The 18,451-nt window shown below is 40.9% G+C and overlaps 1 protein-coding gene across 1 annotated transcript in view; it reads left to right on the top strand.

Annotated features, from left to right (window-relative positions):
• kif26ba (kinesin family member 26Ba) overlaps nt 1-18,451 on the top strand; it is an 81,947-nt gene that overhangs the window by 29,651 nt on the left and 33,845 nt on the right. The window contains 3 exon segments of the mRNA XM_034529528.1: nt 7,192-7,376; nt 13,784-13,893; nt 13,896-13,990. Coding sequence (XP_034385419.1) covers nt 7,192-7,376; nt 13,784-13,893; nt 13,896-13,990 — 390 coding nt within the window.

Here is an 18,451-nt window from a genome sequence, read left to right as displayed (position 1 = left end):
TGGTCTCGAGGTGTAAAGGAGAGCTGAGACTGGAGGGGAGATCCAGAGGTGTGAGTGTGTGTATGTTAACATGTGTGTATGATCGTGCTCTACATATGTAATAATTCATACAGCGATAATTAGAACTCTAGGGACTCTATGTCACCCACCCCCAGTACTCCTTCACTCTCATTCACTCTCTCTGTCTCGCACGCACGCACATGCTTGATTTTTGTTCATGTTTCCTTTGATTTGATATTGCCTTTCATAATATCACATTGTTTAGATGACTTCACACAGTTAGCTAGAAAAAAAGAATACAGAATACACTTACTTTTTTTCCTCAGCGTGTATTTGTTTTGTTGTTTAGATATATGTTATATGAGGTATTTGAGTGCGAGTCTGTCTGGTTTTGTGTTCATGTGTATTAAAACAACTTGTAAGTCAGTGTGCAAGTGTGTGACTGACTGCGGTCGAATAGTCTGTATTGCTTTGGAAGATTCCTAACTGAGTGAAATGAGCAGGAAGGAAGTGGCAGCCATGATAAGATGTTGGATTCTCTCAATTGTAAGGAAAGCTGCTTCAATGCTTCCTTTTTTTATCAACTTTAGCATAGGGTACACTAGACTATCCTTTTCGAAACGAGATGTTGTCAGCCCACAATTCCTTGCGGCAGCAACACATTAAGTGCAATAGCAGACCCACGTGAATAACGGTTGTCTTTTCCTAAGTGCTTATGAATAGTCCTTTGCATCTTTCCTTGGAGGTCAAGGAAAAGTAGTGAGAAAAAGACATAGGATGTAATTTGTGTGTGCGTGCATTTACTTCTGTGTTCTGTATTTGAGTTAGTACCTGTGTTGGGTGGTGAAAAATGTGAGCAAGTCTGAGTGTTTGTGCTGTGACTTTGACAGTAATGGTGTTTCAACAGGAAAGGAGAAACTGAGCACGATAATAAATCACCCTCGTTTGAACTCACCCATGGGAGAGGAACAGAAGGGGGTGGAGCTGAGCAGAGAGATCATAAAATAATTGTTATGGAAAGCAGAAATGGAGAGAAAGATGGAGAGGATGAAGAGTTTAGAGAGATGGGTTCAGAATAATAGAGAATAAGAATAAAAGACATTTTAAGACATCAGGGTAAATATACACATTGCTGAGATGACGAGCAAACCTGTATATATTTTCTTGCAGGAGAATTGGATATTGTTGTTTTACCACTGCTTTCCTTTTGTACAGCACAGCACAACACACATCAACACTGGTATGGTAATATTTGATGTTAAAAAAGTCACAGAGTTTCAGAGAGTAGCACAACAAAACAGACAGAGCGGAGAGCTGAAAGATGGGAGGACTGAGAGGTAAACAGAGACCATGAGCAACCTGTCTGCCAGTGTAGCTGACATTAATATCTTGCTGGGTCAGCAATCTAAGAGGTGACAACCTCTACATTTTATATTTAGTAGGACTTTTCTTTTCGGTCCCACAAGAAGTGTAAAACAAATGGAAAATGCTGAATCAGTCAGAACAAAGACTGATTATATATAACAGAATGGGTGTGAATATGTAGCTTACTGGGATCCGGGGGAACAAACATTTTCAATGATAAGAAAATAAACTCATGTAAAATTATTCTGAGGTGGTTTCTCTTTCTCTCTCTCTCTCTCTCTCTCTCTCTGGCATGAGAAAACAAATCTAATATTGTCTCTTTGCCCTCGCCCTGTCCTTCAAGCAGCTAATTGAAAACAGGTTTATACAGTATCATGTGTGCCTGTGTGTTTACTACGTTTCTGTTTGTTGTGCCTGTGTGTGTGTCTGTCTTGCAGAGAGAAACAGGATACGCACACAAGTTTACAATATTTTCTTAACATATTTTGTACAAAATCAACTGCTCCAGTGGAGTTGCACACTGGCCAGCAGTTGCAAGTGTACACTTTACCACAGATAAGATAAGATAAGATATTTACTTTATTCATCCCCAGGGGAAAATGTATTATTATTATTATTGATATTTAATTTGAGGAGGATCTGGCCAGAGGTGATTTATTATAAAGTCTAATAGCAGTGGGCAGGAATGTTCTCCTGTATCTGTCCTTGTGACAGCGGAGCTGAAGCAGTCTGTGCAGGGTGAAGATCCCTTTGTGCAGCTCACCCAGGGGGGGACGAGGGGGAGGTGTTTGGGAGGTGTGTTGTGTGGCGGAGACAGATGAGGGCTGTGAACTAAACCTATTGAAGAAACAGTTTAGTTCGTTGGCCCTCTCCAGGGAGCCCCCTGGTTGTCTCCCTCCAACCTTGAAGCCAGTTATTTGCTTCATTCCAGTCCACACCTCCCTCACATTGTTCTGCTGGAGTTTGGCCTCCAGCTTCCTCCTGTAGGAGTCCTTGCACTCCCTGAGCTTCACCTTCAGGTCGCGCTGGACTCTCCTGAGCTCGTCTCTGTCCCCAGACCTGAAAGATGCTTTCTTATTATTAAGAAGTGCTTTCAGGTCACTAGTGATCCATGGTTTATTGTTCGGGAAGCAGCGTACAGTCCGGGATGGTATGGTGCTGTGAACACAGAGCTTTATATATTCTGTGATGCAGTCCATGTCCTCCCCATGTGGTCCACACAACACATCCAAGTCTGTTGACTCAAAGCAGTCCTGCAGGGTGTCATTAGCCCCCCGAGACCACCTCCTAACAGTCATGGTGGTCACAGGCAGCCACTGCACCAGAGGAACATATTTGTGTGTCAACAGGACCAGGTCGTGATCAGACCTGCCATGGGGGTGAAGGGCAGTGGCCCTGTATGCAATGCATCCTTTGCATTTGCTGGGTTTTATTGTTCCGTGGACAGTCAACATACTGGTGAAAAGTCGGCAGGGCTCTATCCAGGCTGGCGTGGTTAAAGTCACCAGTGATTGCCAGCGACAATAATGGCGGACGTGAACTCCCTCTGCAAATAACACGGACTAACAGTTCAATGTTCGGGCTACAGAAGCGCTCCATCACACACACACGTGGTCGGGACTGCACCGCCTCTCGTTCACATACAATCCCGCCACCTCTCCTCTTACCGCTCTGGAAGCGTCTCTGTCCGCCCGAACAGTCCTGATACGGGCATCGACGTACTGTGATCCGGAAAGTCCACGTGCAGCCATGTCTCCGTGAAACACATGAGGCTACACGTACGGTAGTCCCTCTCAGTCTTAACCAGCGCGCCAAGCTCGTCCGTCTTATTCGCCAAAGACCTCACGTTCCACGTTACAATCGCCGGTATCCGGGATCTCAGGCCTGGCGCCAGGCAAAAGCCGCAGTTAGCGGAACGCAATCAGCTGATCGTGGGAATAGACAATGGCCCCAGTCACTGTGTGTGGCTCCCCGTTACAAACAGGAAAGTAACAGAAAAGCCACCAAAAAAGAACAAAGTTACAGTCCGTTTTCCAAAAAGTGAAAAAAGACAATAAATTAAAACACACACACAGGGAGCTACAGCGACATGCTGCCGCTGGCACGGTGCCATCTTGTAATTAGATTAGATTAGATTAGATTATACTTTATTCATTTTTTCTTGTTGCAGCAGCAACATTTCTTTTACAAATATACAATACAATAAAATTCAATTAAATAGCAGGACATATTACATTTTAATACAAGATACATCTCTGCCATGTCATCAGCTAAAATAAAAGTTGAGTAGCAAGCCTAACTCAGAAAAACAACTGTTTTACTCCAGCCAAGTTATCCCCAAGTTCCTCTTAAGATAAGTGCACATGGTCAGTTGGCCACAGAGCACAGCATTGAGCTCTGATGTGTATTTTTGTGTTGACATGTCCTCATACCAACAGAAGGTGTTTTGGTCAATTCTGAAAACAACAAATCTGATTAAATTAAATTCAGTTTATTTTGTATAGCTCAGAATCACAAATTACAAATTTGCCGCAGAGGGCTTTACAATCTGTATATCTGAACTTCCCGAAAAACTGAAAAAAAACTTTCACAGGAAAAAAAGGGAAGAAACCTTCAGGAGAGCAACAGAGGAGGATCCCTCTCCCCAGAAGCAATAGATGCAAAAAACTAACTGCAAAAAACAGATCATGATAAGTACATGCATGCTTAGCTAACAGCCTTTGGAAAAGCAATGTGTATTTTGTAGTATAATTTGAATCATGGAAGTGTGAGATAGCTTGTCTTATTAACACTGCAGTGTGTAGCCTTGAGGCCGTTTCTGAGTTGAATATACAACATACTTTACACATGTTGATATGAGGCCTTACTTTTTTACCACCCTCGGTCTCACCTTTGCTCTCTCTCTTTCTATCTATATCTATCATTTACCCCCACACTTTCATTTCTTTCTTGCCTTCGCGCTCTTTATATTTAATTTCCTTATGTGTGTTGTCTACTTTTCATGACTGTTTTTAGTGTCCTCTTTACTTAGTTTATTTTATTTTTCTTTCTGTCTCACATAGACTACGTTTCTGTAATTCTATCTCTGATGTAGTCTCTCTCTCTCCCTCTATCTCTCTCTCTCTACCTCTCTCTCCCTCTCTCTCTCTCTCTCCCTCTCTCTCCCTCTCTCTCTCTCTTTCTCTATACAATGTGAAGCAGTAAGCATTTAGATTGTTTTACAGATTGTGTCTTTCCCCCTGATAAAAGTAAGCAGGACCACGCACACACACACACACACGCACACACATACAATTTCTCGTTTCATTCTCCTCAAAGGATCCTGAGATTTTAGGCACACATTCAATAGTGGGTTTCTGTAGCATGTGGTTGGAAAAGGATGTAAACTATAATAAATGAAAGTGTTGATAGATGTGGAAGGTGAGCATTGGGGAAATGACATGTGTGGTACAATGAAGATGAATGTTTTTACCAGTTTTTACCTTTTTATGAGAGCAGAGAGAGAGAGGGATGTGGATAAGTGGTCTAGTGTAGAGGCAGTTGGCTGTTGTATTATCTGCAGCACTCTCTCCCTGGTATTAGCTATATCCTTGTCTCTCTTGCTGCGATGACCTAATATCCCCACAGGAATCATTAAAGTTTCATCAACTGTAATTTAATCTAATTGATGGCAACATCGAGAGAGCAGCTCCTCCTGTGTGTCCTGTGAGAATATCTGAATTGAAAAAGTGTAACAATGTCATAAGAACAAAAACAATTTATTTCTATGACTATATTACCCAAAATGCCATTCAATGCATTAGCCAGGTGGCCATGCTGGAATGAGGTCTATCATACTATCCATCTAGTTTCTGAGTGCAGTATTTCAGATGCAGAACTAATTTGACAGCTTTCTTACATTAGCTGGTTTAATGAGATGCATGAAGCATAATTGCCCTTCAGCACATCGCTGTTTCAGACACAAAGAAGCACAGCAAACCTTTTGGAATCTCATAATAGTATGAAATGAATGAGGATGTGGTTATTGCACTTTTTTGGTGACAATGGTTGGTGCAGCTGAGTAGAACAAAGAGTCTATTGTGTCCTTGCGGTCTGAACTGCTGACCGCCACATATTATTCAACCACCTTTAATCAAGTTTTCAGCTCAAATTATAATATTCCTCTATGGGAACATTTCACCCCCTCCATACTGATAGTTTTCCTCTTCCTATTTATCAGGATAAATGGGTATCGGGTAGAAATGCACAGGTATTCCATGTAGCTCACAAAACCCTTATTGCATACAGTCATGAATCCTTTAATAATGCAGGAGTAGCAAGCTAATCCGGAGGATTTGAAATGCTTGGAGGTGCACAGGGAGAATGGTATATAAACTATAGAGGCATCTCATTTACAATAGGTAATTTATCAAGGCAGTGGACAGCATGCTTGGACCCCAGGAGGCCTCAGCATTAACTACACGCACCGTGGAGCTGATTTACACACACATACACATAGGTGCAGACACATGCACACACATTGGCGCACATAGAAATGCTAACAATAGGCATACATGCTCTCAGATTTATGCACAAGCTATAGTTCCTTTAATAGAGTGTAGGTTAATGATTTAGGTCCACTGCTGTCTGCTTGCTGGCAGCACATAAAAAACTAAAATCAATAATCCATATATATTTCACGAATGGGTCGCCTACATGCACACACACACATGCCTGTGCACATAAACACACACACACACACACACACACACATCTGTGTCACAATGACAAACTAATGCAACACACTCTCTCATACAAGTGTGTGTGTGTGTCTTAAGTATCTTATCTGGACCAAAGATCCACACTCACACATAGCAACACAACTTAAAAATATATCCCTTTGTTCATATTGACTAGAAGCAGAAATAAAGAGATTTTAGACCAAAAATGAACCTCTGAAATGTCTTTTCTTCTATATGTGTTTGCACCAAGAACGTATATCAATTTAACAATGTGATCAGATATTTAGATACAGTGCAGATAGATAGAAAGTGTCCAGTGGCCTAGTTGAGGCACATACCATATAATCACAACGTCCATCTACGTAGACTTCATATAATATTTATTTACAGCATACCATGAATCTGATGAAACAGTAACAGCATATGTCATTACTTTATGGTGTTATAAGTTAAATGTTCTCTCTTTCTTTGTCCCCACTGTCCTTCTTGCCTGAATAGTATCTAATAAACGACAAATGCCCTGAAGGATGATCCAATAATAAAAAACAAATGTGAATAGCTTAAGGTGGCAGAGCAAAGCGACAGAGAGAATGAAATTGAATGAGAAAAAACGAAGCAAGGGTGAAAGAAGGAGAAGGCATTATGTTAAATGGGAAAAACTGAGACAGGAGGGTTTGTTTGTTTGTTTGTTTCTGTCTTTGTGGACCCAGACAACATTCTCCTACTGACTCACTAGATAGTTTATCAGCTGCGTGTCTTTCCAAGGAAAACACAGACACAACACACACAAACACATACACACACACTTAAGATTAACATGAATAAAAACATCTAAAAATATCCAGCAGAATATACAAATGAATTGCCATGAATTATTCTTCAATAGGAACCGAAAGGTATGTTGGAAACCAGACTCTGGTCTCTCATCTGGAAAGGAGAAGGAAAGAGATTTACTGTAGCGTGTGTGTGTGTGTGTGTGTGTGTGTGTCTTTCCTTCTTTATTCTATCAAGTGGAACAACAATACACAGACACACACAGAAAACATGGAATGTACTGTGACTGGAGGAGTAAACATTTTTAATCTCTCTCTCCGTCTCTTGTCAGATCTCCCAGATGATCTCTGAGGACTCCAGAGAAGGTTTGACCGAGGCGGCCCTGAACCGCTACAACACAAACTCTCCTTCGCACACCAATTCAACATCACACACAAACTCGCCCTCTCACACAACAGCTGTAACCACAACCGTGCCGACCACCACCACCTCTGCTGCCGCCTCCTTCTTTGCCAGGTAAGATGGATTCAGATCAGGGGGACATGTTTTGAAGATCACCTGACCTGTTTTATCTGATCTCTCACGCAGCACCAGCATGCTGGTCTATGTATATGCCATTCTGTATTGTGTTTGAATTTGTCTACTCTCTCAAACGAGAACTCTACAATGTGAATGAACATTTATAGAGAATCACAACACTGATATAGACACATATGTATTTTGTTTAATCTCACAAGGATTATTTATTATTGATGCATTATAAGGGGCTGCACGGTAGTGTCGTCTAGCACTGTCGCCTCACGGCAAGAGGGGCCCGGGTTCGGATCCCGGTCTTGGCGGTCCTTCTGTGTGGAGTTTGTATGTTCTCCCTGTGTCAGCGTAGGTTCCCTCCGGGTTCTCCGGTTCTTCCCACAGTCTAAATATGGTTGTCTGTGCCCTGCGATAGACTGGCGACCTGTCCTGGTGAACCCTGCTTTCACCCAATGTCAGCTGGGATCGGCTCCAGCGCCCCTGAATAGGATAAGTGGTTCAGATAATGGAATGGAGCTGCATTATAGGGACTAGAAAAATCAGTATTAAGGAGAATGTTAGGGATGATCATTTCAGTAAAAACAAGAGTGTGAGATGCATTTTACCGGTATATTTGTGCCAAATTAATCTTGGATATATACAGTTACTGCTTACGCTAATGTCTCTCAAGTTGTATAATAGAGCAGAACTACATTTTACAAAATGTTGTAAAATGCAATTGTTGTAAAAATGAAAAACTGTTATATATTGTGCTTAAGAATTTTTTTTATGCGTTTATTTATAAATTACCTATCCAGTCAGTGTCCGTTGATGAGCCGTGTAATCTAATCTAGAATAATGCAGTGCGACAACATAAATACAACACTGGTAATCTGGGTAAATTATTGATGAATAAACATGACAAGCTCGAAATGAATGAATAAATTATTCATGGGTAACACAAGACTATGAGTGTGTCACGGTGTGTGAAGTATTGCTGAGACGTCGTATCGAATGAGCTGCTTTAAATCACATTTTGAATGATACCGTTGGTTTCCCTCCTCACTTTCACACATACTCTCTCCTCCTTCTCTCCTCTTCTCTATTGGTGTGCTTATTTCTGTATTTTGTTCTTTTGTCTGTTTTCCAAATCTGCAGATAATTCAGTTTTTGTTTGATGTATGAGCGATGTGCTTCAGTGTGGCAGACAAAGTGCTGTCTGGCTTATAAGCACCTGTGACCAGGCGCAACTCGTAAATTATATGGGCATGCACACAAACACATGTGCACACACACTTTATTTAGCTCGGTTTCTATGACCCCCTGGTAACTTTCAGGTAACCATTTCTCTCTTACACACACACACACACACACACACACACACATCTGGTTGACATTCCAAGCATACAGCCAGCTGTCTTTGGGATGATTTATGAGCATTACAAAGTGAAAGAACAAGGTGTGTTTCATGGTACAGGTGTCACTACACTATATGTGTGTGTGCAATGTGTGTGTGTTTGTGTATGTGTGTGTGGCTGTCTGTCCTTCTCACCTGTTTCAGACTGTATAATTACTGTAGATCTTCGATGCTGTGATATATAATTTAAAAGTGTTTGTGTTGGTTTTGTTTGCTTTTCAAAACTTTACATACATTTGTCTGCAATTTTCATATAATTTGTGTTTGTGTGTGTGTGTTGGAAAAACAGTTTAATTGGCAAATGGTAACAATATACACTCTGTCACCTTGTGTGTGTGTGTGTGTGTGTTTGTGGTGGATGGATGCAGCCATGCAGTGCTGGTAAATCCTGTCTTGGTCTTTACTCTCAGACGTGGACTGCATACAGACATTCTTATTACACACAATCTCACTCTTGTTCACTGTCTGCATACAGCAAAATCCGCATGTCCACCACATCTCCTCTAGCCTGATCCCTTCCTTCCTCCAGATCCTCCTCTTTCTATCCCTTTTCTTGTCTACATCTAATTGCTTTCTGTTTTGCTCTCTATTTTCTTCCTCTCCTCTCCTACTTCGCTTTTGTTCTGCTCCTCAGTTTTTCCAACAATTTCTCCATCTCTACATTGACCTTTTCTTTACCTCTACTAATGTGCATGAGAGTAATATCTTTCATTAGTACCGATCTGTCTTTGAATATGTCGCACTCACACGGTAGCGCTCCATCTTCCCCGTGCTGCAGTGGCCCTCAAGGGACACCGGGCGAGAGGATAGAGACATGCTGCATGTGTGTGTGTGTGCGTGCATGTGCGTGTGCGTGTGTGTGTGTGCGTAGGCTCCCCCTCACGGGGGGAAGGGAGTTTCTATCAGTGAAGGATTTTTTCCTGCATGCTCCGAGGATTTGATCTTTGGGGATTTGGCGTGGTGTGTGTGTGTGTGTGTGTTGTTGGAGGTAGCAGAGTAAATGAATATGTCCCAAGTGAATCTGTGAATTGGAAAGGCGTTGTTATTTTTATGGACAGTGTGGCTGTGAAAACACTCTTTCTCTGTTTACCTCTTGCTGCCTCTCTTTTCTTTCCTTTAAGAAGGTGTACTCCATCAAAATAATAATTGGCCATTAATGAGACACCACTCATAATGGATAATTGATGATTTAAATATCAAGAACCACATCACATCAGAACCACATTTGTGGTTATTCTTTTGCTCATGTGTCCTTTCACAGTAATTCAAAGTGGTTGGCTTTTATTTCGACAGTCCATTTGCTCTTCCAGTGGTCTTGATGTTTTCAATATTAGAGGCACCTGGAGAGCAGCGAAAGAGAGCAAATTTAACTATACTATCCATCCAATAGAAAATACCGAAAAGCTCACAAACATGAGTTTCCGAAATTGCTTAGTTCTAAGTGATTCAACACATCACACAAAGGGTGTGGGGCAAACTGCTGTAATGAAAAAGCTATTTAGTTCAGACAGATCAGTGACCAGCTCAGTTCTCTACAGTAGACCAACATGTGTTAGAGTACACATGAGCCAGAAGTATCATGTGGCCATCTTAACCCCATGTTGAACACAGAAATGTACCGGTATTTATATTTTAGTGCTTCGGCTTGTGTTACAGGATAGCATGCCAGATAGGAAATGTGTAAATTGGAGGCTATTTGTACATGTCGATGAATAGATAGTGTCATTCAAGCCAGTCTTCTGTCCATGCAAGCCTTGTTGTCCCCCCACGACAAACACACGCACACACACGCACACACACACACACACACACACACACACACACACACACACACACACACACACACACACACACACACACACACACACCATTGCTCTCTGTCTCTCCCTATATCTCCCTCCACTGATGGCCTGTTAAATAGAATGTAATTAGCTACTGAACCACCAACATAGCCCAGAGACACTAGTCATAAATCAGCTGTGTGTGTATGTTTTTCGAGGGAGTCTTTGTATGTAGGTGGCAAGTGAAAGTGTTTGTAGTTGTGTGGAAGGGAGAGGAAAACAAGGCAACAACATGTTAGTAGCTGGGCTATCTGTGACCTGTGCTGCCTTCTAACAAGAGAGAGACACATGAAGGGACCGAGGGGAAGAGAGGCAAGGATGGGTGAAAGGATCAATACGTGTAAGGACGGCTGAATAGATGGTGGGATGGATGGGTGGAGAAGAAGGCAAAGGATGAAAGGATACAAATAATGAGGAGGAGAGGAATACAATAGAGGGAAAGATAAGGGGATGGTTGTTGAGTCAGAGGGATTTAAAATAGAAATAATAGTGAAGTGAAATATGGAGGAGAGAGAAGGACTGCATGAAGGTAATGGAGGAAGGGGAGGGGATAGAGGTGACAGTGGAAGAGCTGATGGGTAGAGAGCTGGAGAGGATAGATGGAAAACAAGCACACTTCAATTTAGGGTTAGATTGGAATGGATCCACTTGACCAAATCACAGGCCACTTGTCATTAAGCGCTACCAATTAGGTGGTGTTTGTGTGTGTGTGTCTACCATGCTTGAATTGTGCCATAGATAACACCAGTCAGGGAGAGAGGACATAATAATAGCGTAGTAACACGCAAACACACATATAAATATAAGCATGATACAAAATGTATGTGGCTGATGGATTTGAAGGATCTATTATAAAAACAATCTCACAAAAGCTAGTACCGCTGCCCAGGGAGCAAGTGGGAATCTCCACTGATGGTTTCATGCACAGTTACTCTAACTGCATGAAACCATCAAAGCCATGTCTCATCCTACAAGCACCAGCACTGCAGCAGTTCCAGCAGCCTGTAGTTTCCATTGTTACATATAAATCAAATGTAGATTTTAATCACATCTTAAGCACATCTTTCTTAAACTTATTGATGAAAATAAAGCGAAAATATTGACACCAGTATATTTTTTAAGATGCAGTTCTCTCCTGCACCTTGTGTATCTTCATGCTTCATGGGAGGGTCTGAGTATTCAGTTATACAATAAGAAAACCTGTAATGGCTTTTGATCGCATTTGATGCAATATGTATGCAAGCATAGCTGGCACACAATGAAAAACCAATTAGTGGTCTTCTTGTGGAGCTTTGTTTCAAACAGTATGTGCATCCACACGCACGCACACGCCCACATGCACACACACACACACATTCATAAACACACACCTACACAGATTCACACACACAAATCTCCCGGGAGAGCTAGTCAAACGGTGAAACGCTTCGTCGTTCTCCGGGTCACTGAATCCACATCTCCTCCCTTCTCCTCCTCCCTCCTCCCATCTCTTGCACTCCACTCCCCCCACACCCCCCACACACTCATTTCTGTAACCTGCTGCAGTTAATTGAAAGCCAATGGTGTGAAAATATGGCTCTTTGACAGAGAGTGTGTCAGGGCACAAGGTCTTCTCTCTATCTCGCTCTCTTTAAAATCAAAGAAATAAATGTGAGGATAGATTAAAGCAGAACAGAGCAGTTTTAGAGGTCTTTTTTTTCCTCACATCGTCAATACTGCTGCTGCATGTAACTCAGTTTGTCAGCAAATCTGCTTGTTTGAATTGTGGCTTCATAAATTGTAGAAAAGGAATTACATCGACACATACGAATATTTGTAATGACATAAAATCATGTTTGCTGAATTACTGCCTGCAGATTTACTGTCCCTGGGTTTCCTGCAAGATCGCTCTCACTTAACCTTTACTCATCTCTCTGATGGTCAATGTGACCAAGGCTTTTGTCAAAATGAAAATAATGTATTATTAGCTATGCATCCATACCCCTTATTATCTATATATGAGCAACCACTTAGCCTGTTCTAAGCCTTGAAGATTAATGGTCACACATTTAAATTGAGATCAACTACTAATGTTAAACTTCTGATTAGAACTAATCTTAGCTTAAATGAATCATTGCTGGTGACACGCAGCCTAAGTTAAAGTAGAGATGATAATCAATTAAATGTGTTCAAAGTGTAACAAATAATGTTTCAACTACTATATATAAAGTTTGTGTAGTCCAGTGGTTCCCAAACTGTGTCAGGCCCTTCCAAAGGGTCACCAGTCTGAGGAGTAGTGACATGATAAATGGGAGACATCCCACTCAAAGTAACTTTGACTACCAGATAAATGTAGAGGAGTAAAATACAAAATATTTCCTTTTCAATTTTGTTGAAATATAAATATAAAGTAGCATTAAATGGAAATACTTAAGTAAAAGACAAGTAAAGCAGTTTCTTCCTAATAACTGTCTCATGTTGACTATTTATGTCATAGGTTAAAGCAGAAATTTAGACTGTTATATTGATATGCAGTGTTTCAGCAGGGGAAGAAAGAAAGAGAGTAAAAAAAAGGGGGGGTGGGGGTAAAAAGTTATACTCTAGAGATGATGTGAAGTACCGTTGAGCTGAGAGAGGCAGACAGGAAGGAATTGCTGTGTTGAAGTAAGAAATGAGGAAGGAGACAGAAGCGAGATTTAGAAGTTGAAGTTAAAAGGAGACAGCAAATAAGGAGTTTCTGAGGGCAGAATAGATGGAGTGTAAATATAATTTCTGGTGTCTCCTTTTCAACTGAATGCTGGAGGGAATTGAACAGCAAGAAAGCAAATGAACCACTCCCCATCCAGATGTTGCTACATATGTAAACAGCAGTGTGTGTGTGTGTGTGTGTGTGTGTGTGTTAAAGGGTGTGGAATCGAGCTCTATTCTGCAATTAGCATATTTGCCAATTGCCATGGTGGTACTGTGGCAAACTATGGGAGGATGTAATTATAGACCCATGTGTGCATGCAAATGAGCCACCACCCTCCCTGTCCTTCCTCATCTCCTTATATTTCTTTATTTAAACTACTGAGTGTGTGCAGTATTGTGATAAAATGAAGTACATGTTTTAACATATTAGTTTGATTGATTGACTGGCTTCTCTTCTTTCCTCTTTCTCTCTGTTTTCCTCTCAGAGCTGCACAAAAGTTGAACTTAGCATCCAAGAAGAAGAAGCAGAAGACTGCGGCGGTCTTGGCCCCCGTGACAACATCCTCCCCGTCATGTGACCCCCCCCTGTTCCCTACCAATTTAGCTCCGCTCTGTTGATGGCCCCTCCCCCGGCTCCACCCTGCCTTCTCCGTGCAGCCAACAAAATCAAAGATACACCTGGGCTTGGAAAGGTAAAGGAAATATACTTCCTAAAAGTCTTCCTTAAAAGATGTAGCTAGTCTTTATTTTTGATTATGACTAAAATCAAACGGTTACGTGTCACTTTTTTCTGAAAGTGGAGAATGTATGGGCTGGTTTGTTCATAATGGAGAATGAATATTCATTCACCTTATATTTCTATATCTTTGGAAGGTGACATAATGCAGTTAATTTCATATCATAAGTTGAATGACAGTTTAACGTTTGTAATAAAATACATTTTATAAAAATGTTGAACTTTTCGGCAAATGTCTAGTCTCATTTAAGTCTGTGTCAGACACATTTAGTTTGTTATAAAGTTTGTTATTATAGATAGACTCATCTTCCTCGATTTTTCGAAGATGAACCTGTGTCGTAACACCTGAATCCACAAGAAGATTATATTTCATTAAAAAAAAGTCAAAAGTCAGTTGATGTAAAACAGTTTTGTTAGTTTTATTAGTGTATGTTTTAGTCATTTACCATTAGTGTAGTGAGGTTTTTATTTTTCGTTGCCTTATTAAATATTTAGGTACAGAGGTACTGACATCAAAAAAGTGATTTTGATTACTCATTTTATTGAAACTACTGTATTTGTAAGTAGCCAGGGTTTCAGTGTCAGTACTTGGCGATTTAGTGGTTTGGTGTTTTTCACTGGTACGCTTTAAAATTATGAGCTGTAGTTTTTCCTCACGACCTTGGCCGTTTTTTTCCAAATGTATGTACTGGTGTGTGTGTGTGTGTTTTTGTAAGTGTGTGTGTGTGTGTGTCACCCCCTCTGTACCGTACTGGAATGCAGGCTAATGGTTACCACGGTAACACATCTCAGGCTGACAAAAGTCATCTGTCACCATTGCCAACGGTTGATGGAACGCGGCTTGTGTGTGTATGTTGCGGATGTGAGGGGGTTTCATGCTTCTCAAGTGTGTGCAATATTGATCGTCCATGTAATGAGTTTTTAGTGCCCCCTCCTCCACATTTTGAGTGAGAGGCTCACTGATTCTGTGTTTGTGTGTGTCACTGCTAGAAAAAGAATGACTATGGAGGACAAAATCAAACAGACATCAAACAGACATATGTTCATTCCAGTACACAGAGAGGGAAAGGGACCCCACACATCCTGTTGTGTTAATGAGTATGAGTAAGGAACTGTGGGAGAGCATCATCGGTGTGTGTGTATTATGTCTGGGAGCTCTGGTGTGTCTGTCTGTCTGTACTTGTATGCATGCATGTGTGACGATGTTGGACAGTTGACAGTGAAGATGAAGATAGAAACAAGGGGAGGGAGAGAGGGACATGACATGCAACAAAGGCTTGAAACAACCAGGAGAGAAAAAGATTATGTTTAATAACTTAATATAATCAATAAATACATTTTGACATTATTAAATCAATGAGCCTTTATTGATCCACAGAGAAAAATCACAAGCTAGCCAATATCAAAATCAAGTAATTTATACAATGAAAGTATATGAATACTTCCATCTAATTCCACAATGTTGTGGTTTAGGTCTGTAAATAGACTGAAGTGGACGTAGTCACCGCATCGACACCCGTTGGTGGCCTCGAAACCTCGAGGTCAGCATTGTTTTTTTGGCTGTTGCCGTCTTGACTTGGCTTGGCTTGGTGGAGCTTGGAACAATTGAATGGCTAATTAAGACATTCATAAGAAACTAAAATTAACTTTCATGAACTGAAAATACACTATGAAAAGAATTAAAGAAAACACGGAACAACTCCACGACAACGCCATGGTTGTGATCTGTCAATCACAAGGTATTCAATCACATAGCCATCTAGGTAAAAAAATGCTTTCACATGAGAAACATTTTCTATTCTAGTCTAGACATCTCAGTCATATTTCGTTGAAGCCTTTTATATTTTATTTGTCTTTTTTTGTGTTGTGTTTTTTGTGTTTTTTTTATTCAGCCCTCCTTTGAGTCTTTTCTGTCCTATGGGAGGTGACAGATGTCCCCTCAGTTGTCAGGGAGACAGATTCACACTCTCATACAAGCGCACTCACACACACAGCAGCCAAATTATTCTGACATTATACCCCCCTACACTACAAGCCCATATACAGTATACATCATAAATCACATACACACAAACCATCTTCATCGTCTGTCTGTCTCTCATTCTGGCTTCTGTTTCATCTCACTATGATCTTCTCGGCTCTTGTGATAGCAGTGATTAGCTTGCCTGGCCGGCCGTGCTGCTACTAATGTTTAATTACTGTCAGACAGCCCCCTTTTCATGTGGGCGTCTCACAGTAATCATTCTGGTGTGATCTGTGTTATAGTGGACCTTTTGATGAAGGTGTCCAGTTGTTTTAGCTGTTGCCCTGCTGGCATACGGCTCCTTTCCAACGTCAACTGTGACAAATGGAGAATAAAAATAAAGAAAACAGCAAATTAATTGAACGAAATTGTAATTATTTCTTCCATGTCTTTATTCCATTGTTAAAAGTGGCGCTTTATATTTTGGGAAATGCGCCATTTCACTTGTTTTATATGACTTTGGATGAGAAGATGGATTACATTACATTACATTTAGCTGACGCTTTTATCCAAAGCAACTTCATACACCGAAGACACAGCTTCGGGTTAAGTGTCTTGCTAAAGGACACATCAACTAGGGCTAGCCGGGGATCGAACCACCGATCCTCTGATTGAAAGACGGACCTGCTAACCACTGACCATTTGAGACACTGTGTTAGCTCAGTTTAGCCTAAAGAAAAAAATGGAAAAGCAGCTACCCTCGCTTCCATTCAAGAAATGTCTGGAACATAACCTTTATTAAACCATAACTTGTTTTTACACTTCAGTTTTTGTACGGATTAAACAAGATACCTTAATTGTTATATTGATGGAGGCAGGGCAGCTGTACTTTATGCTATGCTTGGCTAGGCGTTTTCTGGCCTTAACGTGTCGAATTCTGAATGTTTTTTAAATTTTTTATTCCCTACATTTAACCAGTTGTTTTTGTTTTTTAACGTGTTATCCTTTGTAGCCTCTACATGTTCTTTGCAGTATTCTCAGAAGTGCTAGAGGGCGTACAGACACAAAATGTAATGTGTGTTACTGGTAAAACGCCATAAAACAACCTACTCATTGTCAAAGAGGAATTGTAATTAACTCATATGCACTAATACAAGCCGTGTTAAGATGCACTAAGAAGGGAAAGTTGAGTACCCTGTAAACAATTAAATATTGAGTTTTATAACCTCCCGTTTTTAAAGTATTTAAAAGAAAATTGTTTGTCGTTGTAAAATCCTCAGACATGTGAAAAGGGCTTTTATCAGTGAATTATTTGTGATAGTCATGTCAAAACTGAGAGTGAGCGTGCAGCAAGCGCCCAGTAACAAAAATTCATAGGTGCTGGACCAGGCGCCACTACTTCATGCACAATGCGCAAGCTGTGTTGACATGTTTCTGGCACGTGCACCATATAAACCAAGCTTTAGTTGGCTCTCGTTGCTATGGTTTGAAAAGAAAGGGGGAATGAAATAAGGACAGGACATGTACCAAGGCATGAAAATATTCTGGTATTTGGAACACAACAAGCCTCTCCTGTGAAATCAATTGTACCGTGCCAAGGCCTAATCACACACACACACACATGTACACATGCACACTTACACACTCATGCATATGGGAAGAAAATGACTGTGGTGACATTTCTCATGCAAAAATATCACCTGCAGTGGGGGTCGGCTCCCTGCTGAAATGGCATTTGCACAGATTTCACACTCACACACACACATGCACACAGGCTGGCATGCTCACAAATTTATAGAATTATAGTGTACAATGAAAGATGTCAAGGAAGTTGCAAAGCCCCCGGTGGAAGTGTGCACGTTACATTGTGCAGAATACATGGGCTTGTCTGCCAGTGTGATGGGGGTTTAGTGTTTCCCCCAATGTTAATATGGCAGAAAACAGATTGAGACATCACATTGAAAGCCAGGGGAAATCAACCTGCACAGGTCACATGTACTGGCTGTGTGTGTGTGTTTTACAGAGAGAGAGAGATATCAGCATAGGATGTATCCCTCATTGGGTCCCTCTGACTGGCGTCTGTATTTCAAACTCCTCTCTGTATTTCTATACACGGTGCTTCACAACATGTTTGAGCTCCGTTTCACTTTAATCAAATCAGCCATCAAATCCATTCAGACCCCTGACTGCTGGGGCAGATCTGCATCAATTGTGGAAGTTAAGCTGTATATATATTATCGCTTAGAAAACCAACTGCAGTTACATACAGCAAAGAGTGTAAATGACATGTTTTTAAGCTGTCAGATAAAAAAAACTACATATGTGAAGCGTGTGAGCAATCCTTATCTGTAATTAAGGAAGACGTCTTATTTTCTGATTGCTTTCGATGGCTTCAGCAAAGTTTGCAAACCGAATCAGTGAGTGTCATTTAGTAGCAGTTGAAGGAGACAAACA

This window comes from Cyclopterus lumpus, chromosome 3 (assembly GCF_009769545.1).
Source record: "Cyclopterus lumpus isolate fCycLum1 chromosome 3, fCycLum1.pri, whole genome shotgun sequence".
In the NCBI taxonomy this organism is placed as follows: Eukaryota; Metazoa; Chordata; class Actinopteri; order Perciformes; family Cyclopteridae; genus Cyclopterus; species Cyclopterus lumpus.
The sequence above is the reverse complement of the archived record's forward strand: the minus strand, read 5'-3'. Positions and strand labels throughout refer to the sequence as shown.